At 40.0% G+C, this 26193-nt stretch overlaps 1 protein-coding gene across 1 annotated transcript in view; it reads left to right on the top strand.

Moving 5' to 3' along the window:
- LOC308088849 (myosin-4-like) overlaps positions 1–26193 on the top strand; it is a gene marked incomplete at its 3' end in the record, with an annotated part of 60215 nt that extends 34022 nt beyond the window's left edge. The window contains exons 11-16 of the mRNA XM_080433436.1: positions 22157–22295; positions 22931–23049; positions 24406–24563; positions 24943–25198; positions 25641–25883; positions 26011–26193. Coding sequence (XP_080289562.1) covers positions 22157–22295; positions 22931–23049; positions 24406–24563; positions 24943–25198; positions 25641–25883; positions 26011–26193 — 1098 coding nt within the window. The remainder of the gene's footprint in view (positions 1–22156; positions 22296–22930; positions 23050–24405; positions 24564–24942; positions 25199–25640; positions 25884–26010) is intronic.

The following is a 26193-nucleotide window of genomic DNA, read 5'->3' as shown; positions in this document are numbered from 1 at the left end:
TAGTACTAGGTAATTACCATGAAACAGAGGGCCATCTATCATTGGCTCAATAAATTATTTCTATTCATTTTTGGCACATTATTCCTTAGTTTACAGTAGATCTGCCAGTCATCCAGACTGACAGATTCACTTGCCTTTTGCTTTGCAGTGTTTCTAAAGCCATGCCGTTCTTAATTTCCAATCCAAGGTGCTCTTATGCAGGTTAGTTTGTTTTCTATCTGGAGCATGCTTGTCAGCTATTGACAAAAATAAATGAGGCGCAGTTTACGGAGCTAGTTCAGGCCAGGCAACTCAAGGGATTGGGGCAACCGATCAGGTGACTAGTCACATGCACTTTCCTCCTGATCGGGTGGTTATAGGTACTGCGTTGTTACCTGCTCACTCTTGCTGCCCTGTCTTGCTGAGCTGACGTGTGTCGCTACTGCTGCTGCTGTTGCTGAGATCCTGCTACCGCTGCTTACCTGCTGCTGCCCATGAAGTCATATAAACTCATCTTCTGGTCGTTCGTACTCCTCACCATGTCCTCCTCCTCCGGACACCGGGATCGCGTCCCTCCCCCTGGGGGCATCCCGGGTTCCCCCGGCCAAAGAGATCGACTCTGGTAGTCCAAAAAACAGCTGGGTATCTACGTATGCTGCTGACCATGAATAGTCTCATATTGTTCATGTAGGTGGTCATACGGCGTCGTTGGTTCTTGGTTGATGGTTGTAATCATAGCTACTCAGCTGCGTGCTACTGGTTCTAATCGTGGTATTACTTTCTTACTTAAGTAAAAAACTAAATTAAATTATGGCTAAATCTCTTGCTAAACGCTCAGCTCAAAAGCAGTAGCGTTCGTCATTGATCGATATCAGTATGGTCAACTAGAGTGTAGAAATAGAGTAACGACACGCTTGATTCCGCCGCAAAACGGGCTCCTTGGGCTGTAGTTCCAAACATTGAGTTAGACGGAGCACTTCCGCATTCCGGGCTATAGTTCCAAACAATGGGACTGCCTCATTGAGTTAGACGGAGCACTTCCGCATTCCATTCTTACAATGGGAGTCGACGCTAGTGTCAGAACTCTCTCTATGGCACTGGGTTGACGGTAATTCACCAACAGTGTTGCTTAAGTTGCTATGTTTTCTTATCGTAAGCAACGATGGGCTTGGGGTTCTGTTATGGTCCCCAGTTTAGCGTGTATTTGTTCAAAGTAGTTCACTTTATCTCAAGATTGGGTTTCTAGACCTGGTTGTTTACTTCTCTCTCAAGAGATGACGTCACCGATCTGTGCGCACTGATATGGCTGGTAAGTGCTACTGCTTGGTAGAGAGAGGGCATGGCTTCACTTTGTGATTTGCTTTGCTTGTTCTGGCTCTAATGTTCAGATTAATATCTTTATGTACTGGTTAAAACACGGATATGCTCAGTTGGCTGCATCTTGCTTAATTTATAGTTTAATGTATCATGGTTAGTTCAGTGGCTTTAGATGGTACTCTTATTCTGAAGAGATCGTCCACCGGATGTTGTTTGAGGCTTATAGTTGATGACCGAACACTTCTCTACCCATGCGAAGGAGAGATGGGAAGCTAACTTGTGAGTAGCGTTCAAGAAGTAGTTGTTAATGCTGCTAGAATTCATTGAAATTGATTTAGCAGTTATCTATAGGAGGTTCTGTTTTGGCGTAGGGCTGGAACGGATGAACTATTACGTTATGGGATAAAGGGATACGTTTTGTTCCGTAGTCATGCTGTCTGACTCTATGATTGGTTGACTTTTCTGGTGTAACCTGGGAATTGTAGTCTCTGCTCAAGCCTCCGGCGTCAGATCAGTGGTTATGATACAGGCAGAGATTTTATTCACGTGCCAATCGTGGCATAAGCTATATTTATTATTTTATGTAGTCTGCGTGGTAAAATAAATTTCAATCAGGCTGGATGGCATAAGATGTTAAGTAATCTCAGTAAGCCACAGCAACTAAAGCATTATATTGATAAAATTATTATACGTTATGAACTTGCTTGTGACTTGCAAATACGTGTTAAACAGCAATAAAACTAAGTATCACAGCGTAGGATTAATAAATTGCAAGTCTAGTTGGTGTTAAATATCATAGGTTACGGGTCCGTTCGGATTCCAATCATCATTTAGCAGTATCTTTATCAGAAGGCTGCGAGCATGTTGTAAGGATGTGCATAGATCATTCTATGCTTAGAGCAGTCTGTAGTTGTGCAGACTGGCATTATATCGCGTTAATTTTATTTATGGTGCTGATGGTGGCTATAGTTTATCTCTCGTGTAGCTATGTCTGGCATCTATTTGCAGAGTAGGAAAATGGCACCAGACGTTGTCAATTCATGTAGCAGTTCAATTGCTCTAATATGTGGTGGAGGTGAAGTAGGCCGTTCATATTACGATGAAATAAACAAATGAACTTGCAGTGCAGATTAGACGTTATTGGTTGCATTCTATCGTTGTTATGCTCTTGTATTGCTAAATTACACTTGTTAAGGATCAGGATGAGCTAAAGGGATTCTCATTTTGCTGCATACACTTGGATAAGAGATGGTAGAGACGTTGTAGCACAGGCTAACACAGTACGTTTGCTTCTTTGTGGAAGCTTTAGATTGTCGTAGCACAGGTTAGCACAGCATGTTTGCTTATGTGGAAGCTTTAGATTGTTTGTAGCACAGGCTAGCTCAGCATGTTTGCTTCTATGTGGAAGATTAGAGTGTTGTAGCACAGGCTAGCACAGCATGTTTTGCCAACGTGGAGGCCGAATTGTTAGCACAAGCTATCTCAGCATGCCTTGCTACGTGGATAGCTCTGGATTGTTTGTAGCACAGGCTAGCATAGCATGGTTTGCTTCCCACGTGGAAGCTCGAATTGTCTTAGCACAAGCTATCTCAGCAGGCTCGCTACGTGGATAGCTCTGGATTGTTTGTAGCACAGGCTAGCATAGCATGGTTTGCTTCCCACGTGGAAGCTCGAATTGTCTTAGCACAAGCTATCTCAGCAGGCTCGCTACGTGGATAGCTCTGGATTGTTTGTAACACAGGCTAGCATAGCATGGTTTGCTTCCCACGCGGAAGCTTGGATTGTTCGTAGCAAAAGCTAATTCAGCATGTTTGCTTCTCATGTGGAAGCTTGGATTGTTGGTAGCACAAGCTAAACACAGCATGTTTTGCTTCCCATGCGTAAAGCTATCAAATTGGTTGTAGCACAAGCTAAACTCAGCATGCTTACTTATGTAGATAGCTCTGGATCGTCGTAGCACAAGCTAAACACTGCATGCTTGCTTCCATGTGGGAGGTACATGGTATATAAAAAAGTTGGCTGCCAAGTGATGTTGTCATGTTATGAGCATCAAGATTACAGAAGTAAAGTTATTGCAACAGGATAGATAGTGGGGCTTCAGTAGAGTCAAGATATCAGTCATTGTCCATGATTGGCTGGTGCGCATCGATTAAATAAAATATATATATTTCGCCGCGACATATCTCGCAGGACGGATAAAAGAGGGACTCCGATCCTGGCTGCTCCTGTTATCAATAGTTACACTATGTTGATGGGCTTTGCTTGTCTCATGCTTATCAAAAGCTGGGTGACTGGAAGTATTTGTCCCCGTATAAGAGGCGCTGCGGTATCCGCCAGAGTGGGATGCTCACGGCATATTTAGCACCACATCACGGTGTGTTCATCACTGGTGACGAGTGTTGCAGTGCAACCAGCAGCTTGCGGTGTGCGACTGACTGTGTCAGGATTGAGGCCACACTCGTGCATTGATGTGCAGCATGCGTCCCACTCATCCACAGTGAAGCACGCACGCTTCACCGTGGATGTGTGAGTGGCTTCAGGAAGTAAATTCCTGTCCCAGCGGTCTATAACGGCGTCATCTCGTCCAGGGTGGCTCATCATGGTAATTGCAAGAATAATTCTGCTTCTGGTTCTAGATTCCAGGTTGAGCTACCTACGCTCTTGGCGGCACTGTGAGCTCTCAAGGCAGCGTGAGAGAGCTGCTTGAGATGTGGGCTTCTCAATGTTCTCAGCACTATGCTGCATCATCTACTGTGCTTGAGATGTGGGCTTCTCAATGTCTTCTCGGCACCTATGCTGCATCATCTACTGAGCTACCTAGCCTTGCTGCTAAACTCTGCTAAATCAATTCTGCCAACCTCTGGCGTCTGGCTCTATTGGGCCGATCCAGACTTGCAACAGATGGCATTTCGTGCTAAATCTATTAGGCTATGGATGGAGAGGGATATCGGCGTTAGTTAATATTATTCACATGTCTAACAATCTGCGTCAAGCTCTGCAAGCTATAATTTAAGTTGTATACCGTATTCTTTCTGCATCAACTGCTATGAGGCTAATTGCTAATATGCGCCACAGGGCGCTTAACCAATTTAGACCGAGGCCGATTCTAAAATCGCCTTCTAAATTTTGACTAAGTTCTGGAAAATTTCAAATAGTTATTCAAAAAAATACAAATGCATGTTGCTATACGGTAAATGGAAACATGAACCCAAAATGGGTTAAACTGGTCATAGGATGGCCGGGCTAATCCAGAATTGCAATAACATTGTGTTTGTCTCTCCATCTGTAGGCCTAAACTTGAACTGGTTCTCTGCAAGCTGCGAGAGATCGGCTCAAGCTGTGGGCTTTCTCCAACCTCCGTATTGATGCAGCTACATCTACAGCGCTGCTTGTCTATGCTTTTCTTAAATCTCGGGGGCAATGGTCCTCAGGAGCTTACGTAGATATTGGTTAAGGATTACATTCTGCAGGCTAAAAGCTCATGAGTATGAGTGCTCACGCTGTTCTATCGCTAATTCAATAAATGCTGCATGCGTATTATTGACGCTTTAATTACAACTCGGGTGGATTGCTGGGGATTTAGTTTAGTGGTGATGTCATGGTGCTAAAAAATGTTGGTTTATTCCTATAGCGCTAAAAAGTTTTTCTATGGCTACGTAGTCAGGCTAATCATATCAAGCTCAGTCTATTAGTAATTGCTGCTCAGGTATCGTTGGGTACTGATTCAGATGTTAAGTAAAGATAGCACGTCTTTACACACATAGTCAGTACACTTTATTTATTATGGATGATAAACAATAGTTATCATTCATCATAGGATTACCTCATTTATATATATACGATATATATATATATATATATAGCAGATTTCTTTGAAAAAGAAATAAATATAGAATGTCCTTTTCGAATCCTACTCGTGGTGCGGTACAGCAGTGGACACTGTAGTGTTAGGATACCGTCTAGGACTCCTGGTTTCAGGATCAACAGGTACCTGGATTCATCAGGCTTGTTGAACACATGGTTGCATGCTGCATTTGTTTAAGTTAAAACTTAAAAAATTAAATGTGAGGAACACTATCATGTTAGTAAGAAACAAGTCATGGAGCTCCACCATTCTCACAGATGGTTGGTCTGGCGTCAGGCCCTGTGCTCCCAAGCCGTTTTGGGGGTTCTTGCTGTTTTGGGGGTTTAATTCATTCCCTGTAAATGCTAATTGGCATGTAACATTCATTAAAATGTTATCCTTACAGGGAATGAATGGATTCAGAGGCCTGACGCCAAACTATGCTTCCTCTTGTTTTCTATACCATGCTCAAGCTTGCAAATATATATTGCTAATAAATATATATTCTAATCCAATCTAAGAGTTGTCTGACTGAAATGAGGCGCAGTTTACGGAGCTAGTTCAGGCCAGGCAACTCAAGGGATTGGGGCAACCGATCAGGTGACTAGTCACATGCACTTTCCTCCTGATCGGGTGGTTATAGGTACTGCGTTGTTACCTGCTCACTCTTGCTGCCCTGTCTTGCTGAGCTGACGTGTGTCGCTACTGCTGCTGCTGTTGCTGAGATCCTGCTACCGCTGCTTACCTGCTGCTGCCCATGAAGTCATCCCACCCGCCTCCCCGGCATCCACCTGTAGGCTCTGTTTCTAGATCCCCTTGGGGGTTTAATTCATTCCCTGTAAATGCTAATTGGCATGTAACATTCATTAAAATGTTATCCTTACAGGGAATGAATGGATTCAGAGGCCTGACGCCAAACTATGCTTCCTCTTGTTTTCTATACCATGCTCAAGCTTGCAAATATATATTGCTAATAAATATATATTCTAATCCAATCTAAGAGTTGTCTGACTGAACTGCATAAACAAATTCAAAGCCCGCAGCCGCCAGTTAGCTGGCTTGTTCTTTCTTCCTGGTGGTGTGTTGTGCGGGAGCATTTCATTGAAGGTATAGGCCTACTGTATGTGCTTTATTAACTGTTTATTTTCTTATAAATTAGGCTAAGCAAAACCCCGAGTGTAGTCCTGGCTCTGCAGGTGCTCGTCGTCAGTGGGATACATTGCCCCACACACCTGTTGAACAATATATCAATGCGGACGGTGCTGTTTATGGTACGAAATGCCTTGTTTTTAGCACGCACTATTAATGAATTAATGAACGCGCCTATATATAGACCCCTTAACAGACGACGTCACACTGATAAGAACCAGTATGCGTGCAACCAGTATGCGCGCAATGAAACCTATTCTATCAGGTCTCGCTAAGACGCGTCTCACCACCAGCCAACACACAAGAGGGGGTTGGAGTGCACTCCGAAACAACAGGTTGAGAATTGATTGCATGAAACAATCACCTGTGCGTCCAGTCTCAATGTTAGTAAACAAATAATTGGTCTATACACTGTAGGATAACATAAATTAGGATGCGTAAAGGTGCGTGCCTGGATAGTGTCGCTTCTGATCACTTCGTGCGGCTGTAGGCCATTAATAGAGGTAAGGGTTGGCCTGCGTATATTGTATATATATTATATAGATTATAGCAACAACTAACGATGTCTGCTTTCAAATAGGCCCACTAATGGCCAACTGAACATTTCTAACCCAACTGTTATGTTTTTGAAATCCCCAGCAGTTACAAAGGTTGTTTTTCTCCTTGCAACACTATTATGAATCAGATATATCAAGATGCACATGTACTTTAGCCAATCTATTTAATTTAGACATCAGCTTTTTCATCCAAAATGTGTTGGCTTTAGTTGCAGTATGATTAATAGTAATACAACCTGACGACTTTAAGTCATACAGTGTGTACCAGCCATGGCAATCGAGGAAACCGAAAAGAACAGATCTGCCCAGACTAGTGAGATGTGAACCTCTTAACTGTGGGGGGTAGTTCATATTGTATTGGTAGGAGGTGGCACCAAGAGCCACGGTAGAACATTGAAGCGGCCATCGCCTGGTGGTCAAATCTGGGATTGCAATAGTTCTATATTTAAAACGCCACTGCGCATGCTTCTACCGTTTGAAACCCACAGGTTGTCGAGGCGCAACGCTATTGATTCTCACCAGTAGAATATGTAAAATGTATTGAATGAATTCAAAACCTGTAAAATGACATCCTGCACATTGCCGTGGCCCGTGGGTGATGATTTTGTATTACTTTATTATTTTTACACAAATAATGCCAAAAAAGAGGGGGAGATATTTAACCAATAGAGCTCTAATCATAATGATTAGAGCCCTATTTGTTCTCTACTCGTTTAACAATTCCCCTCATTTTTTTGGCGTTATTGACCATATAATGCAAGAGGTTATTTGTGTTATTTGTGTAACTTGTAATCAATGAACAACCAAACGTCCAGACTCCAGTGCGCAATGGAGGGGAGAGATTGAGCTCGATCGTTCATGGTGATTATTCCAAAAGTATTACAATTATGACAAACATAGGCTACAACCGTATGTAACCATTTGTAAGGAATGATCCCATCACGGGCACTGTGTGCCATAGGGCAGGGTCTGAATATTGTAGCGTATTATACATCCAAGTTCATGAGATTCCAGATTTCCAGCCAGTTGTAAAGACTCGATTTAAAATTACTACTGCAATATCAACATTGTTACATTTGGACACCTGGATTTCCTAGGTCTATATCCTTCTATAGGCCTACTGTGGACAGAGTAGACAGACAGACAGACAGACAGACAGACAGACAGACAGACAGACAGACAGACAGACAGACAGACAGACAGAAACGGTCAGAGACGCACCAGTACCACCGAGTGCTAGTATGGAGCTTGTTGTTGCGTCTTTGAACAGTTCACACAGCGAGCAAAACTTGGGGAGCCCGATTTGGGGGCTACGCAAACAGGGACTATTAATAATATAACACATTTTGGGTGAAAAGGCGCATGTGTAAATGAAAATAAAATAATATATTGGCTATAATCAAGTCCACTTATCAATTCTGTCCGTATAAGTCCGTCCGTCCGTCCGTCTGTCCATCCAGACAGACAGACAGACACCGAATATTGATAAGCTCTGATGTACCAGTCCAAAGTTGCATTGTATCTTTTGTATTGATAGTATTCACGTTTTGTTTATACCGATTCTGAAACACTTGATGACAATGAGTGGCTTCATTTTTTAAAAAATTGTTTTAGGTTACTGACTGCATTAGATAGATAGATAGATAGATAGATAGATAGCACCGGGAGCGCACGTATGGTACCCTCAGTCTGTCCAGTCTGAGTGTGTCCCTTTGCCTATTGCCTTCCCAGCGCACCACAGCATAGAAAAGGACGCTGCAACCACTGTCTGATAGAACATCTGCAGATGTTTATTATTGTGTATTGAGGAAATCTAACATGCTGTAGTAGGTCTATAACATGACCTGCTGAGCTTTATAAGGCTGCTTCATCGTTGCAGACGTCACGGCAGTGCTTTCAACGGGCGGCACCTTGGACGAGTGGGCATTAGGGACATGTGGGCACTTGGAAGAGTGGGCACTTAGGGGTGGAGAAGAGTGGGCGCTAGGGAAATCTGGGCACCAGGAAGACTGGGCACCGGGAAAACTGGTGTTAATAATCATTGTTAATAAAGAATTCAATCTCACAGGCAGTGCACATAGTACCCACTCTTCCTGGTGACCCCCAGATGTCCCTAGTGCCCACCTATGCTGTATCCGATTAAAACGTCAGCAGATATGTAATTTCGATGGTTCAATGAGTAGCGACGCGTATAGCTCTCAAGTCTCAACCCAACTTTCCAAGTTCGAATTATATAGGTAGATTTGTTTCTGTTTTCCTATTCCGTAATATTGCTATTAATTATCATGCTGCAACTAAATAACATAAATATAACACACATTTTGGATGAAAAAACGCATGTCTAAATGAAAAGAAGAGAATCACGTAGGCCTATATCTGCCCGTCCCCGTCCGTCCGTCCGACCGACAGACAGACAGACAGACAGACAGACAGACAGACAGACAGACAGACAGACAGACAGACAGACAGACAGACAGACAGACAGACAGACAGACAGACAGACAGATATAGATCTGTCTGTCTTCTTATTGACGTAACCATGGTAAATATAATTAGCTTGCATAATGTTAATAGCCTAATAGGCCTATAATAATATAGCCTATCATAATTATGTTTATGTTATAACCGTGTAGCCTACAGTATAATATATTTATATTATCTATCTATCTTTATCTATCTATCTATCTATCTATCTATATATCTATCTATATATATGTCCATCTGTCTAACATTGATGTAGCCATAATGTTATAATCATGTAGCCTACGGTATAATACATTTATATTTAATATATATATATATATATATACACTTTTATTTTTAAGTACTAAATCTACTTCCGCTTCTGGTCTTGTCTTTACAGTATCTTTGATTAATATCGAGAAATGAAAGAATGAAAAAGCAAAACCCTGTTTTCTTATGTTTCATTTTTTATTTTTTATTGAAGAATGAAAAATGAAAGACGGGAGCGAAACGAACGTAACTTGTTTTAAAATGAAAAATGAAAAATGAAACACGGGAGCAAACGGGAGCGAAAGAACCGACGCGACCCTAAATGAAAAATGAAAAATGAAAAATGAACGCAATGGGTGGATTTCTGTTTGTGGTTCCCAATAGAAATTCCAACTGCCAGAAAATACACGGACCAGTCAGGGCATCTTATTTATTATTTGTTTTTCAATTGGAATAAGCGTCTGAAAAGTATATTTTACTGATTTTCGTTTCAGATCCTAAATAAAACATTGCTTCATTTTGAAACTTTTATTTTTTCCCTTAAAATCTGGAAAATGGCCCATTTTTATGATATTCTCATTAGTATTTTGGCTTTTTTTGATTTGGGACTGACACTGAAAAAAAGCTCTTAAAAAAGGTTTTGGCGTTTTTTCATCCCAGACCAAAAATAAAATAATGGCTATATAATTTTCTAGCCCACCAAAAAATCAGGAAAATGCTCCATTTTTCTGATATTGTGCTTAGTATTTTGGCGTGTTTTGATTTGGGACTGACACTGAGAAAAGCTCAAAATGGTTTTTTTTCCCATATTTTCATCCCAGAATAAAAATCAAATAATGGCTTCATTTATCCAATTTTCTAGCCCACCAAAAAATCAGGAAAATGCTCCATTTTTCTGATATTCTGATTAGTATTTTGGCATTTTTTGATTTGGGACTGACAAAGGAAAAAGCTCTTTATTTGTCTTTGTTTTTCTTAATTCATCTGGAATCCAAAAGCCTGGAATGGTTATTATTCAAAATGTCAGTCATCTTTTAGTCTACCTTTTTCATCAAAACAAAGAAGCCATGTGACCATGGGTCAAAGCACATGGTCTTTGTCCTTCAAAGTAAAAGTTGTAGTCTAACATGTAATCAATAGGATCTACAGACAGTCATTAACACCACATGTAATTACTGTATGATGTGTTTTTTAATGCATTTTCTGTCATTTTTTTTAGATCAAAGCTACATCTCACAAAAGTATGTTGCAAGACTACTAAAACCTTTCTGGGACATAAAACCGTAAACTCCTTACAACTATATACTTGTGGTGTGGAAGCTCCACCAGCAGGGGTCATTCACTTTCTAGGACCTGGCTAAGATATGTGTGCACTTCATTTAGGAGAGAATATCTCAACTGTTCTTGGCTAATATGACCCCAGGGAACAACTTAGGAACTGTGACTAATTCTCTATTCGGGACGAAATACCCGAAAATGACCACGCCCTTTTAAAAATCAAATCAAATCAAATCAAGGTTTATTTATATAGCACATTTAACATGACCAGGTCAACCAAAGTGCTGTACAGGTAAAAAGCAAAACAAAGCAAAAAAAAAAAAAAAAAAAACAGGAAGCAAACAATGCAATGTAAGCCGACAATAGTAAACAATGAGTAAGCACAGACAAACAAACATTAGCGCCAATAGAGGAAGGTAAGGCTGCTTTAGTTGTCACTGAATGCCAAGGACAAAAAATTTGTCTTTAGTAAAGATGACTGGGCTGCTTTGATGCGTAAAGGTAAGTCATTCCAGAGGGGGCAGCCACGGCAAAGGCCCGGTCACCCCTGTAAATTTAGTGGGTGCAGTTGGCACTTCCAGCAGCAGCTGGTCAGCAAACCATAACATCAATGCTCAGCATAAAGTGAATACTATCATAATAGTCAAAGGTGTATGGAATTTGAACAATATGTTCAAATTAGAATCTGAAAAGTGAATTGCTAAACAACAAATCGTTGCTAGGAATGTGTCTTGGTGTTACTACAACAACAGAACAGCTCTGCGATAACTGATACATACTGCACCACACGCACACGCGCACACACACACACACACACACACACACACACACACACACACACACACACACACACACACACACACACACACACACACACACACACACACACACACACACACACACACACACACACACACACACACAGTTGCATGTGCTCAGTCCTTTTGATTCCTCGGGTGATGATTGTTTTTAATGTCCTAATCACACAACATCTATATATCGAGATGCAGCAGACTCCAGTTTTGCAGCATTTGCTGTGTCCACTACATGACTTTTGCAGCCACAGTGGAGGAGGATGGCGCAAGCTTTACTGGCATCTGCGAGATGGGTCCAGTAAGGTTCCCAGGTTCGGACATGCTGAATCAGTGCAGCTTGGGTGGGAGGAAGTTCTCAAGGGACCTGGTTACCATTTGACCAACATCAGCCTTCCCTGACTATGGGAAAAGGAGTGCAGGTATCTCAAATAAACTCTGGTCACCCTTACTTTGGAGCCTGAAAAGATCAACTTTCCATGTCCAAAGATTGGAGTATATGGTCATCATCATATACTGTACACCGGCAAGAGCCGTGGTGGCCACAGCAGAGTAGATGAATCCTGACAGTGGCTAGTGACTAGTACCGTATGATATCATACTAGTCAATGGTGTATAGAATAGTAATACTATATAGTATTACACTTTATGCTGAGCATTGTTGAACATACTGTATTAGCTCTAGCTGTAGGTCTATCATCATAGGAATTAGTTCTACTGTTAAATCATTCTTGTTTCGATGAAATTACATCGTAAGATACATTGGTTGTTTCAGAACATAGTAGCCATATTTGTGATAATCAAATTAGTGTCCTCTAGATAGATTAAATCATAAAGATAAGCATTCAAACATGTTTTTAATTGTCAAAAAACATGATTTAGACACCAAGTTTGCATAGCTGAAAATGTGGTTCAAACATTATAGCCAAAAACTTTGTCAGGTGGTGGTCATATTGGATTTAGCCACTATGATGACCCTGAAGGTTGCTGGCTCGGGCGCTCTTGCTAAATCATTAGAGCATGCCCTGGGTTACATCTGGGACAAATGTGGTGCTCTTAGATTGATTTGCGCAAAAATATCCTTATGGCCCTGGACAGTAATACGTTTCTTTTAGCTGTTCTGTCAAATATCAAATTAGAAATTTTACACTTTACTATGTTTCCCTAATCATAAGTATTCTGAACATTTTGAGCACCTCAGTAAATCTGTAGCTCCAAAGGTTTAGCAGATAGAGCCATGTTGGAAGTAGTGCACCGGTTATGGTCATTTAAAAAAAGAGCGTGGTCATTTTCGGGTATTTCATTCCGGATAGAGAATTAGTCACAGTTCCTAAGTTGTTCCCTGGGGTCATATTAGCCAAGAACAGTTGAGATATTAAGTACATACACTAAAGAATACATCACATGGATGCACCTGGGATGTATCATCAGTGTTGTAGCCTGGGGTCATAGGGTGTTTCGGGTCTCGCAACATGAACCCTCGCCCAGGTGACCCAGCCGGGGTTGATCAAGCCCCAACTTACATCCCAGGTAGCTACCCACGGTCAGTCCTACTTTTTACTGTCTTTCCTAGGGAAAGACAGTAAATTAAGTTCCCTCACATATACAAATGACATCCTGCACATAATTCTACATTCAATAAAACTATGAACTCTGACTGGGGAGGGAGTTTGGGATATAGGTGGGTTACTTATTGATAATGGGTAATGGGTTATTAGTCTAATGATCATTAAAGAACGACTTCACCCATTTTCAACCTATCTTCATAGATCCTCACTAATGCTCCTGCTAAAATTGTGTGATTTTTTCCTTCTCAGTCTGTGTCTCATAGGAGGGCTATGGACACTTCAGAAACGCATCTACCAGTGAAAGTATAAAGAACGTTCAGGGCATACTTGCCAGCATTAGCCATAGATGGATAACACCGCAAGATCATGGCAAGGTGCCCAGAAACCTAATGGGATGAATGACCTATTTGATCACAACCTTCCCAAATGGAGATTCCCATAGATGGAGACAATTAACCTCCCCAAGTCTGACATCTGATGGCAATTGATATCCCTTTAAAGCTTTAGTTAATACTAGTTGGTATTATAAGAATATGCGATTGCTTTAATTACTATTGTTTAATTGCTGTCCCAATAAAGAAGACAAAACTGTCAGATGGCCCGGCCGTTGAAGTGATGAGAGGTCATCTGTCTGTACATGTGTATGCATTTGTGGTTTCTGTTCCTTTCTGTCCTTCCCTAATCTTAGAAAGATGCAGGTTGGAGAGAAATCCCCCCCCCCCCCCATTGTTTGAAGACAAATGCTGAGTCAGGTGGCGAACCAACCTGAAGACCATCCCACATTTCAGTATATAGGGGCTCTAGGGACAGATAAGAGGGCTCAGACTTAGTGAGGTGACCTCGATGCAATTTGTTGCTGATAAGGAAAGCTAGTGTGAGCCCAGAGATCTCTGTTAAGTACATTTCTCTAACTTTTAACTTACTGCTTGATTAATTAATACACTTAATTTTAACAGTCTTGTCTGCTCTTAATTTCACCAATACAATGGACGGACGCACGACAAATTATGTCATTGCACAATTTGTCTGTTGTTTAAATAGCTGAAATCTCCAACACATCATAGAATCTCTCCTAGACGATTATCATGGAGATACCTAACATACCTAGCGCTGACATCAGAGAACCCCTACTGGAACTCCATATATGGAGATAACCAAAACGTCCAGGACAAACATCAAAGTCCTAAGGGAGTTCATCAGGACTGACATCATGGCTAAGGGAGTTCATCAGTGAAACCGAGCGACATTAACTCTTAGATAAGCATCAGACAACTCATCAGCCTAGTTGGTTTTCACAGCCTAAGCCTTACATATCGATTTTACTTACTTCTCATAGCGGCTCTCGGATCTGGTCAAAGAATCAGCCGATTATCAGTTCAACAGAAAGGATTTTTTTCCCTTCAATATTTAAAATTGTATATATTTGTTTTTATTAACGCGAGAACAATGGTTTCCATTATAGCGTGCTAACAGGAATAGAAAGCCTGTAGTTTCTATTATCTTGGATTCCCCATCGATTATTTTTTTCTCGATGGGTGCCATATTATCATGAGCATTATTGAGGAACAATTATATGAAGACAGGTTGAAAATGGGTGAACTCGTCCTTTAAATCCTGATGTGAAAGAAAATATTTGTATAGAAGAACAAAAAGGTTGTTAGGTTGACAGCACCTCAGTAAAACTACTAAGGTGCTGTGAAGTTGGGAGGCACAAGGGGAAAGTGAATGACCCCTGCTGGTGGAGCTTCCACACCACAAGTATATAGTTGTAAGGGATTTACGGTTTTATGTCCCAGAAAGGTTTGGTAGTCTTGCAACATACTTTTGTGAGCCGTAGCTTTGATCTAAAAAAAAAGACAGAAAAGGCATTAAAAACAACATCATACAGTCATTAGATGTGGTGTTAATGACTGTCTGTAGATCCTATTGCTTACATGTTAGACTACAACTTTTACTTTGAAGGACAAAGACCATGTGATGTAACACGTGGTCACGTGACATCTTTGTTTTGATGAAAAATGTAGATTAAAAGATGACTGACATTTTGAAAAACAAAGACAAATAAAGATGTTTTCCTTTGTCAGTCCCAAATCAAAAGATGACAAAATACTAATCAGAATATCAGAAAAATGGAGCCTTTTCCTGATTTTTGGGTTGGCTAGAAATTTGGAAAAATGAAGCCATTCTTTGATTTTTGTTCTGGGATAAAAAAATGGCAAAAGCCGTTTTTATTAGCTTTTTTCCAGTGTCAGTCCCAAATCAAAAGATGCCAAAATACTAAGCACAATATCAGAAAAATGGAGCATTTTCCTGATTTTTGGGTAGGCTAGAAAATTGAAAAAATTAAGACATTCTTTGATTTTTATTCTGGGATGAAAAAATTGAAAAAAAACCCTATTTTGAGCTTTTCTCAGTGTCAGTCCCAAATCAAAAGACGCCAAAATACTAAGCACAATATCAGAAAAATTGAGCATTTTCCTGATTTTTTGGTGGGCTAGAAAATTGGAAAAATGAAGCAATGTTTAATTTAGATTCTAAAAGGAAAATCAGTAAAATAGACTTTTCAGATGTGAATTTGAATTGAATATCAGATTATACTAAGATACCCCCACACCCTAACGGGTCGGGGGATCTTAGTATAATTTGAAATTCAATTCTAATTCACTTTTTAAACAATAATTTTACTGATTTTCCTTTCAGAAACCAAATTAAATATTGATCCATTTTTCAAATAATCACTTCCAAATTAAACCTCAGATTATACTAAGATCCCCCGGGCTTTTGGAGTCAGGGCATCTTATTTATTATTTGTTTTTCAATTGGAATAAGCGTCTGAAAAGTATATTTTACTGATTTTCGTTTCAGATCCTAAATAAAACATTGCTTCATTTTGAAACTTTTCTTTTTTCCCTTAAAATCTGGAAAATGGCCCATTTTTATGATATTCTCATTAGTATTTTGGCTTTTTTTGATTTGGGACTGACACTGAAAAAAAGCTCTTAAAAAAGGTTTTGGCGTTTTTTCATCCCAGACCAAAAATCCAATAATGGCTTCATTTATCCAATTTTCTAGCCCACCAAAAAATCAGGAAAATGCTCCATTTTTCTGATATTCTGATTAGTATTTTGGCATTTTTTGATTTGGGACTGACAAAGGAAAAAGCTCTTTATTTGTCTTTGTTTTACTTAATTCATCTGGAATCCAAAAGCCTGGAATGGTTATTATTCAAAATGTCAGTCATCTTTTAGTCTACCTTTTTCATCAAAACAAAGAAGCCATGTGACCATGGGTCAAAGCACATGGTCTTTGTCCTTCAAAGTAAAAGTTGTAGTCTAACATGTAATCAATAGGATCTACAGACAGTCATTAACACCACATGTAATTACTGTATGATGTGTTTTTTAATGCATTTTCTGTCATTTTTTTTAGATCAAAGCTACATCTCACAAAAGTATGTTGCAAGACTACTAAAACCTTTCTGGGACATAAAACCGTAAACTCCTTACATCTATATACTTGTGGTGTGGAAGCTCCACCAGCAGGGGTCATTCACTTTCTAGGACCTGGCTAAGATATGTGTGCACTTCATTTAGGAGAGAATATCTCAACTGTTCTTGGCTAATATGACCCCAGGGAACAACTTAGGAACTGTGACTAATTCTCTATTCGGGACGAAATACCCGAAAATGACCACGCCCTTTTAAAAATCAAATCAAATCAAGGTTTATTTATATAGCACATTTAACATGACCAGGTCAACCAAAGTGCTGTACAGGTAAAAAGCAAAACAAAGCAAAAAAATAGTAAACAATGAGTAAGCACAGACAAACAAACATTAGCGCCAATAGAGGAAGGTAAGGCTGCTTTAGTTGTTACTGAATGCCAAGGACAAAAAATTAGTCTTTAGTAAAGATGACTGGGCTGCTTTGATGCGTAAAGGAAAGTCATTCCAGAGGGGGCAGCCACGGCAAAGGCCCGGTCACCCCTGGTAACTTTAGTGGGTGCAGTTGGCACTTCCAGCAGCAGCTGGTCAGCAAACCATAACATCAATGCTCAGCATAAAGTGAATACTATCATAATAGTCAAAGGTGTATGGAATTTGAACAATATGTTCAAATTAGAATCTGAAAAGTGAATTGCTAAACAACAAATCGTTGCTAGGAATGTGTCTTGGTGTTACAACAACAGAACAGCTCTGCGATAACTGATACATACTGCACCACACACACACACGCACACGCACGCACACGCACACACACACACGCACACGCACACGCACACGCACACGCGCACACACACACACACACACACACACACACACACACAGTTGCATGTGCTCAGTCCTTTTGATTCCTCGGGTGATGATTGTTTTTAATGTCCTAATCACACAACATCTAAATATCGAGATGCAGCAGACTCCAGTTTTGCAGCATTTGCTGTGTCCACTACATGACTTTTGCAGCCACAGTGGAGGAGGATGGCGCAAGCTTTACTGGCATCTGCGAGATGGGTCCAGTAAGGTTCCCAGGTTCGGACATGCTGAATCAGTGCAGCTTGGCTGGGAGGAAGTTCTCAAGGGACCTGGTTACCATTTGACCAACATCAGCCTTCCCTGACTATGGGAAAAGGAGTGCAGGTATCTCAAAGAAACTCTGGTCACCCTTACTTTGGAGCCTGAAAATATCAACTTTCCATGTCCAAAGATTGGAGTATATGGTCATCATCATATACTGTACGCCGGCAAGAGCCGTGGTGGCCACAGCAGAGTAGATGAATCCTGACAGTGGCTAGTGACTAGTACCGTATGATATCATACTAGTCAATGGTGTATAGAATAGTAATACTATATAGTATTACACTTTATGCTGAGCATTGTTGAACATACTGTATTAGCTCTAGCTGTAGGCCTATCATCATAGGAATTAGTTCTACTGTTAAATCATTCTTGTTTCAATGAAATTACATCGTAAGATACATTGGTTGTTTCAGAACATAGTCATATTTGTGATAATCAAATGAGTGTCCTCTAGATAGATTAAATCATAAAGATAAGCATTCAAACATGTTTTTAATTGTCAAAAAACATGATTTAGACACCAAGTTTGCATTCATAGCTGAAAATGTGGTTCAAACGTTATAGCCAAAAACTTTGTCAGGTGGCGGTCATATTGGATTTGGCCACTATGATGACCCTGAAGGTTGCTGGCTCGGGCGCTCTTGCTAAATCATTAGAGCATGCCCTGGGTTACATCTGGGACAAATGTGGTGCTCTTAGATTGATTTGCGCAAAAATATCCTTATGGCCCTGGACAGTAATACGTTTCTTTTAGCTGTTCTGTCAAATATCAAATTAGAAATTTTACACTTTACTATGTTTCCCTAATCATAAGTATTCTGAACATTTTGAGCACCTCAGTAAATCTGTAGCTCCAAAGGTTTAGCAGATAGAGCCATGTTGGAAGTAGTGCACCGGTTATGGTCATTTAAAAAAAGAGCGTGGTCATTTTCGGGTATTTCATTCCGGATAGAGAATTAGTCACAGTTCCTAAGTTGTTCCCTGGGGTCATATTAGCCAAGAACAGTTGAGATATTCTCTCCTAAATTAAGTACATACAATAAAGAATACATCACATGGATGCACCTGGGATGTATCATCAGTGTTGTAGCCTGGGGTCATAGGGTGTTTCGGGTCTTGCAACATGAACCCTCGCCCAGGTGACCCAGCCGGGGTTGATCAAGCCCCAACTTACATCCCAGGTAGCTACCCACGGTCAGTCCCATAGGGAAAGACAGTAAATTAAGTTCCCTCACATATACAAATGACATCCTGCACATAATTCTACATTCAATAAAACTATGAACTCTGACTGGGGAGGGAGTTTGGGATATAGGTGGGTTACTTATTGATAATGGGTAATGGGTTATTAGTCTAATGATCATTAAAGAACGACTTCACCCATTTTCAACCTATCTTCATAGATCCTCACTAATGCTCCTGCTAAAATTGTGTGATTTTTTTCTTCTCAGTCTGTGTCTCATAGGAGGGCTATGGACACTTCAGAAACGCATCTACCAGTGAAAGCATAAAGAACGTTCAGGGCATACTTGCCAGCATTAGCCATAGATGGATAACACCGCAAGGTGGATCATGGCAAGGTGCCCAGAAACCTAATGGGATGAATGACCTATTCAGTCCCGACTTTAGTGACCTATTCGATCACAACCTTCCCAAATGGAGATTCCCATAGATGGAGACAATTAACCTCCCCAAGTCTGACATCTGATGGCAATTGATATCCCTTTAAAGCTTTAGTTAATACTAGTTGGTATTATAAGAATATGCGATTGCTTTAATTATTGTTTAATTGCTGTCCCAATAAAGAAGACAAAACTGTCAGATGGCAAAGTGATTAGAGGTCATCTGTCTCTACATGTGTATGCATTTGTGGTTTCTGTTCCTTTCTGTCCTTCCCTAATCTTAGAAAGATGCAGGTTGGAGAGAAATCCCCCCCCCCCCCCCATTGTTTGAAGACAAATGCTGAGTCAGGTGGCGAACCAACCTGAAGACCATCCCACATTTCAGTATATAGGGGCTCTAGGGACAGATAAGAGGGCTCAGACTTAGTGAGGTGACCTCGATGCAATTTGTTGCTGATAAGGAAAGCTAGTGTGAGCCCAGAGATCTCTGTTAAGTACATTTCTCTAACTTTTAACTTACTGCTTGATTAATTAATACACTTAATTTTAACAGTCTTGTCTGCTCTTAATTTCACCAATACAATGGACGGACGCACGACAAATTATGTCATTGCACAATTTGTCTGTTGTTTAAATAGCTGAAATCTCCAACACATCATAGAATCTCTCCTAGACGATTATCATGGAGATACCTAACATACCTAGCGCTGACATCAGAGAACCCCTACTGGAACTCCATATATGGAGATAACCAAAACGTCCAGGACAAACATCAAAGTCCTAAGGGAGTTCATCAGGACTGACATCATGGCTAAGGGAGTTCATCAGTGAAACCGAGCGACATTAGATAAGCATCAGACAACTCATCAGCCTAGTTGGTTTTCACAGCCTAAGCCTTACATATCGATTTTACTTACTTCTCATAGCGGCTCTCGGATCTGGTCAAAGAATCAGCCGATTATCAGTTCAACAGAAAGGATTTTTTTCCCTTCAATATTTAAAATTGTATATATTTGTTTTTATTAACGCGAGAACAATGGTTTCCATTATAGCGTGCTAACAGGAATAGAAAGCCTGTAGTTTCTATTATCTTGGATTCCCCATCGGAAAAAAAAATTCGATGGGTGCCATATTATCATGAGCATTATTGAGGAACAATTATATGAAGACAGGTTGAAAATGGGTGAACTCGTCCTTTAAATCCTGATGTGAAAGAAAATATTTGTATAGAAGAACAAAAAGGTTGTTAGGTTGACAGCACCTCAGTAAAACTACTAAGGTGCTGTGAAGTTGGGAGGCACAAGGGGAAAGTGAATGACCCCTGCTGGTGGAGCTTCCACACCACAAGTATATAGTTGTAAGGGATTTACGGTTTTATGTCCCAGAAAGGTTTGGTAGTCTTGCAACATACTTTTGTGAGCCGTAGCTTTGATCTAAAAAAAAAGACAGAAAAGGCATTAAAAACAACATCATACAGTCATTAGATGTGGTGTTAATGACTGTCTGTAGATCCTATTGCTTACATGTTAGACTACAACTTTTACTTTGAAGGACAAAGACCATGTGATGTAACACGTGGTCACGTGACATCTTTGTTTTGATGAAAAATGTAGATTAAAAGATGACTGACATTTTGAAAAACAAAGACAAATAAAGATGTTTTCCTTTGTCAGTCCCAAATCAAAAGATGCCAAAATACTAAGCACAATATCAGAAAAATGGAGCATTTTCCTGATTTTTGGGTAGGCTAGAAAATTGGAAAAATGAAGCAATGTTTAATTTAGATTCTAAAAGGAAAATCAGTAAAATAGACATTCTTTGATTTTTATTCTGGGATGAAAAAATTGAAAAAAACCCTATTTTGAGCTTTTCTCAGTGTCAGTCCCAAATCAAAAGACGCCAAAATACTAAGCACAATATCAGAAAAATGGAGCATTTTCCTGATTTTTTTGTGGGCTAGAAAATTGGAAAAATGAAGCAATGTTTAATTTAGATTCTAAAAGGAAAATCAGTAAAATAGACTTTTCAGATGTGAATTTGAATTGAATATAATATATCAGATTATACTAAGATACCCCCAACTGACCTTGGGATCTTAGTATAATCTGAGGTTTAATTTGGAAGTGATTATTTGAAAAATGGAGCAATATTTAATTTGGTTTCTGAAAGGAAAATCAGTAAAATAATTATTTGAAAAGTGAATCGGAATTGAATTTCAAATTATACTAAGATCCCCCGACCCTAACGGACCTTGGGATCTTAGTATAATCTGAGGTTTAATTTGGAAGTGATTATTTGAAAAATGGAGCAATATTTAATTTGGTTTCTGAAAGGAAAATCAGTAAAATAATTATTTAAAAAGTGAATTGGAATTGAATTTCAAATTATACTAAGATCCCCCGACCCTAAGTGACCTTGGGATCTTAGTATAATCTAAGCTTTCATTTGGAAGTGGCTATTTGAAAAATGGAGCAATATTTAATTTGGTTTCTGAAAGGAAAATCAGTAAAATAATTGTTTAAAAAGTGATTTGGAATTGAATTTCAAATTATACTAAGATCCCCCGACCTTAAAAGTCCTAAATTGTCACTTTAGAAATGAGCAGATACAGTACAATGTATACACTATACTGTGTGTTGGATTGTTAACTGTTGAGTTGTACGTAGTTTTAAATTATGTTTGTTAATCTAATGTTTAATCTCAATCTTTTGAATACATCAGGAGGCTATTGACATCCTGGGCTTCAACAGTGAGGAAAAGGGGTTAATCTACAAGCTCACCGGTGCAGTGATGCATCATGGGGTCTTGAATTTCAAACAGAAGCAGCGTGAAGAACAGGCAGAACCTGACGGCACAGAGGGTGAGCTGATATTTATAATTATAATTATTATTATTATTATTATTATTCATTATCACAGAGGGTGAGCTAAATCTTCAACTAAGGAAAATGTAAATGAAAATAATGCATACTTTGTCACAAGTATTGTATTTAAATATTCAAAATGAACTAAGCTAAATATTTTTATTTTATTTTATTTATTTATATTATACTGGGTACGGAGGCACGGTGGCGCAGTCTGTAGTGCTGTCGCCTCACAGCTAGAAGTTCCTGGGTTCGAGGGGGTTGTGCGTGTCCTCTCCTCCGCGTCATCATTGCCCATACCCTAGGTGGGGTTGGCTAAAGGGCCTTTCTGTATGGAGTTTGCATGTTCTCCCCGTGTCCCCCTAGGCTAGCACCCTCACAAAAAACATGCAGTAGTCCTGGTCTCTATACTGCCTTCCCCTGGTCAGTCGGAGCCTGATGGAGGGGAAAGGAACAGGTTGGAATAACGTGTTCCTTCCACCTGGGCCCGTCCTACTGTGATCTTAGATTACTATCTCTATGCATTTGACGTATTACCTCGTGTTTACCTTGCTTACTGTAAATCGCTCTCTGGATTAAGAGCGTCTGCTAAATGCCTAAATTGTAAATTGCAAATTGAATGAACATTTCAGAGGCTGACAAGATTTGCTACCTGTTGGGCATAAACTCAGCAGAGATGCTTAAGGCGTATTGCTACCCCAGAGTGAAAGTTGGAAACGAGTATGTCACTAAGGGACAGACTGTGCCACAGGTGAGTAAATTACATTATTTCCATGTTAAAACATCTTCTGAAATTAAAATGATCCTCCAACATTATTCAAATTAATTTCTATTTACTTATTTAATATATGAAGAGCCTACAATATCACTCTGCAAACTGCAGAGTGATGGATGCACCTCTGACATATTTTTTGAACATTATTGTTATACCTTTAAAAAAAATTAAAAAAAACACTTCACATTGTGTATCCAACCATCCCGCTCACTCAGATTAGCTAACACAGGGAAGCTGTCAGAATCTTCTCTAAAACACCCGGGACAGACTCTTCTCCCTTCTGGCTCCCAAACTGTGGAACAAACTCCCCATTGCAGTAAGAACGGCAGACTCACTCCCAATCTTCTGCCGTAATCTGAAGACTCACCTCTTCAGACTCCACCTTAGCCATGTTCCCCTGAGCCTGAAGGTATGTTTATTAATATAATGATATAATATAATGTGTTCTATCCTCCTCCTGAGCCTGAAGGTATGTTTATTAATATAATGATATGCTTATTAATATAATAATATAATATAATGTGTTCTATCCCCCACCTGAGCCTGAGGGTATTGTTATATCAATACTATAAACAGAAAGAAGGGAGGCATTTTCATTCTGTACAACAGTTTAATTAGTTTGCCTTCCTTTAATTATTTTCTTTTGCTTTCATTTGTTTTCCTCTGCTCTGTTTGCCTGCTTTTTAAATGTTCTTGTTCAGCACTTTGGTTCGACCTTGGTCGTTGAAAATGTGCTATATAGATACACTTTGATTTGATGATTCTAACGAATATAAACAGACCCCAATAAGAAGGTAGGCAAGAAGAAGGGTGGTTCCATGCAGACTGTGTCTAGTGCTTTCAGGGTAAGAATATTTATTCATTATTATCAATATTATATTCCTGTAAGAATGAAGCATTATTATTATCAACATTATGTCCATGTAAGAAATAGGCACGTCTTTTCATGTTGGTATTAAACAATTAAACAAAGTTGTGAGCTTGTAGATACCTTTGGAGGAAAAAGTACAATATTGTATCACTTTGTTTTACTAATAATAAGCCTAATTGGCTCTTTTATGTCTCCTTACTCAATAGGCGAACTTGGGGATGCTTGTGACCAACCTGAGGAGCACTCATCCTCACTTTGTGCGTTGCCTGATTCCCAACGAGTCCAAGACTCCAGGTAAACACTGAAAATATATATAATTATATTATTATTATTATATATTTGATTCCCAACGAGTTCAAGACTCAGGTAAATAAATATTTAAACAATGATTGTGAGGTGGTCATTTAATGCAACTTTGGCCAGTGTGAAACTATTTTGTCCTAATTATAATGAAGAGGTAGTGCCCAGGATTACATAGACAATTGTTCTTCAAAGCTGGTCTGCTGGGTACGCTGGAGGAGATGCGAGATGAAAAGCTGTTTTCTCTGGTCACCATGACTCAGGCTCTCGCACGAGCTTACGTCATGAGGAAGGAGTTTGTCAAGATGATGGCTAGGAGGTACTTTGAAATCATTAATTCAATATTAAGTAAAATTTGTGAGTAAACGTTGTCATTTCTATTGAATAAAAGAAATGTAAAGTGTCAAATCACTAGAATAAAATAGCAAAATTTGCCAACAAGCTTTTGGTGACGGTGGCAAGGAAAAAACTCCCCTTAAACAGGAGAAGAAACCTCGAGCAGAACCAGGCTCTAGAGTAGGCGGCCATCTGCATTTACCTTGCCGGGGGGCAACATTAATAACACCAGCAATAATAACGACAACAATAGTGACAACTATGACACAATAATAACAGCTATAATAACAGCCTGCAGTCGTATTACATGGAAACCCTCGATCTGCAGCTCAATCATAATCCATTGAAACTGTTTTCCACAGAGAGGCCATTTTCACCATCCAGTTCAACGTGCGCTCATTCTGCAATGTGAAAAACTGGCCATGGATGGGGCTTTACTTCAAGATCAAGCCTCTCCTGCAGAGCGCTGAGACTGAGAAGGAGCTGCAGAACATGAAGGAGAACTATGAGAAGATGAAGGTCGACCTGGCTGCTGCCCTGGCCACGAAGAAGACACTGGAAGAGAAACTGGTGGCTGTGGTGCAGGAGAAAAATAACCTTCAATCGTCAGCGGCATCAGTAAGTAGCTACACTTGTACAGGAAATATTGCTAATATTTCTTATTGCTTATGATATTAAATCTGTTATCTAATGTAGAATGGAGATGTAGACCATGGCAGAGAATGCCTGGTGGTCGAACGGAAGTTGGCATCATTGTATAGCTACATGGCTACCAGCACAAAGGCCTGACCCAATTTGTCGTTCTCCTGTGGGAAGGTTGAATCTGCATATGCCACTGCTCCTCCACCCACGCACTACTATAGTATATCCTTTTGGAGGAGGTTGATAGCCTCCAGCTTATTCCTTGTCCTCATCTCCGCCACCGCCTCCGTACCGTCCAGGCTCTAACAATGATAAGGGCTTCCTTTTTCACCAGCTTGTTCAGTTAGTTAATGTCCCTTGTGTTAATGTTAACAAATGCCGACATGTTCCCTAACTTATCTTTTTCATTGACAACCAGGGAGATGAAGCATTGAATGATGCTGAGGAGAGATGTGAGGGTCTTATTAAAAGTAAGATCCAGTTGGAGGCAAAGGTCAAAGAGACAACCGAGAGACTGGAGGATGAGGAGGAGATCAATGCAGAGCTGACTGCCAAGAAGAGGAAACTGGAAGATGAATGCTCTGAGCTCAAGAAGGACATTGATGACCTGGAGCTCACCTTGGCCAAAGTGGAGAAGGAGAAACACGCCACTGAAAACAAGGTTCAACATTATACACTCTAGCCGTCTTATAAAGTTATAGAACAATAATGATCCATTCATGATTATATACTCTAGCCGTCTTATCAAGTTATAGAACAATAATGATCCATTCATTCATGTCATTCAGGTGAAGAACCTGACTGAGGAGATGGCCTCTCAGGATGAAGGTCTTGCTAAGCTGACCAAGGAAAAGAAGGCCCTCCAAGAGGCACATCAGCAGACTCTTGATGACCTGCAGGCAGAGGAAGATGATGTATATCTTGTGTGGAAACACCGTGGATTTAGACCGTGGAAGAACGCAAGCCTTTAG

Source organism: Gymnoscopelus braueri, assembly GCF_963280865.1.
Source record: "Gymnoscopelus braueri genome assembly, chromosome: 7".
NCBI lineage: Eukaryota > Metazoa > Chordata > Actinopteri > Myctophiformes > Myctophidae > Gymnoscopelus > Gymnoscopelus braueri.
This window is presented reverse-complemented; position numbering and strand designations above follow the sequence as displayed.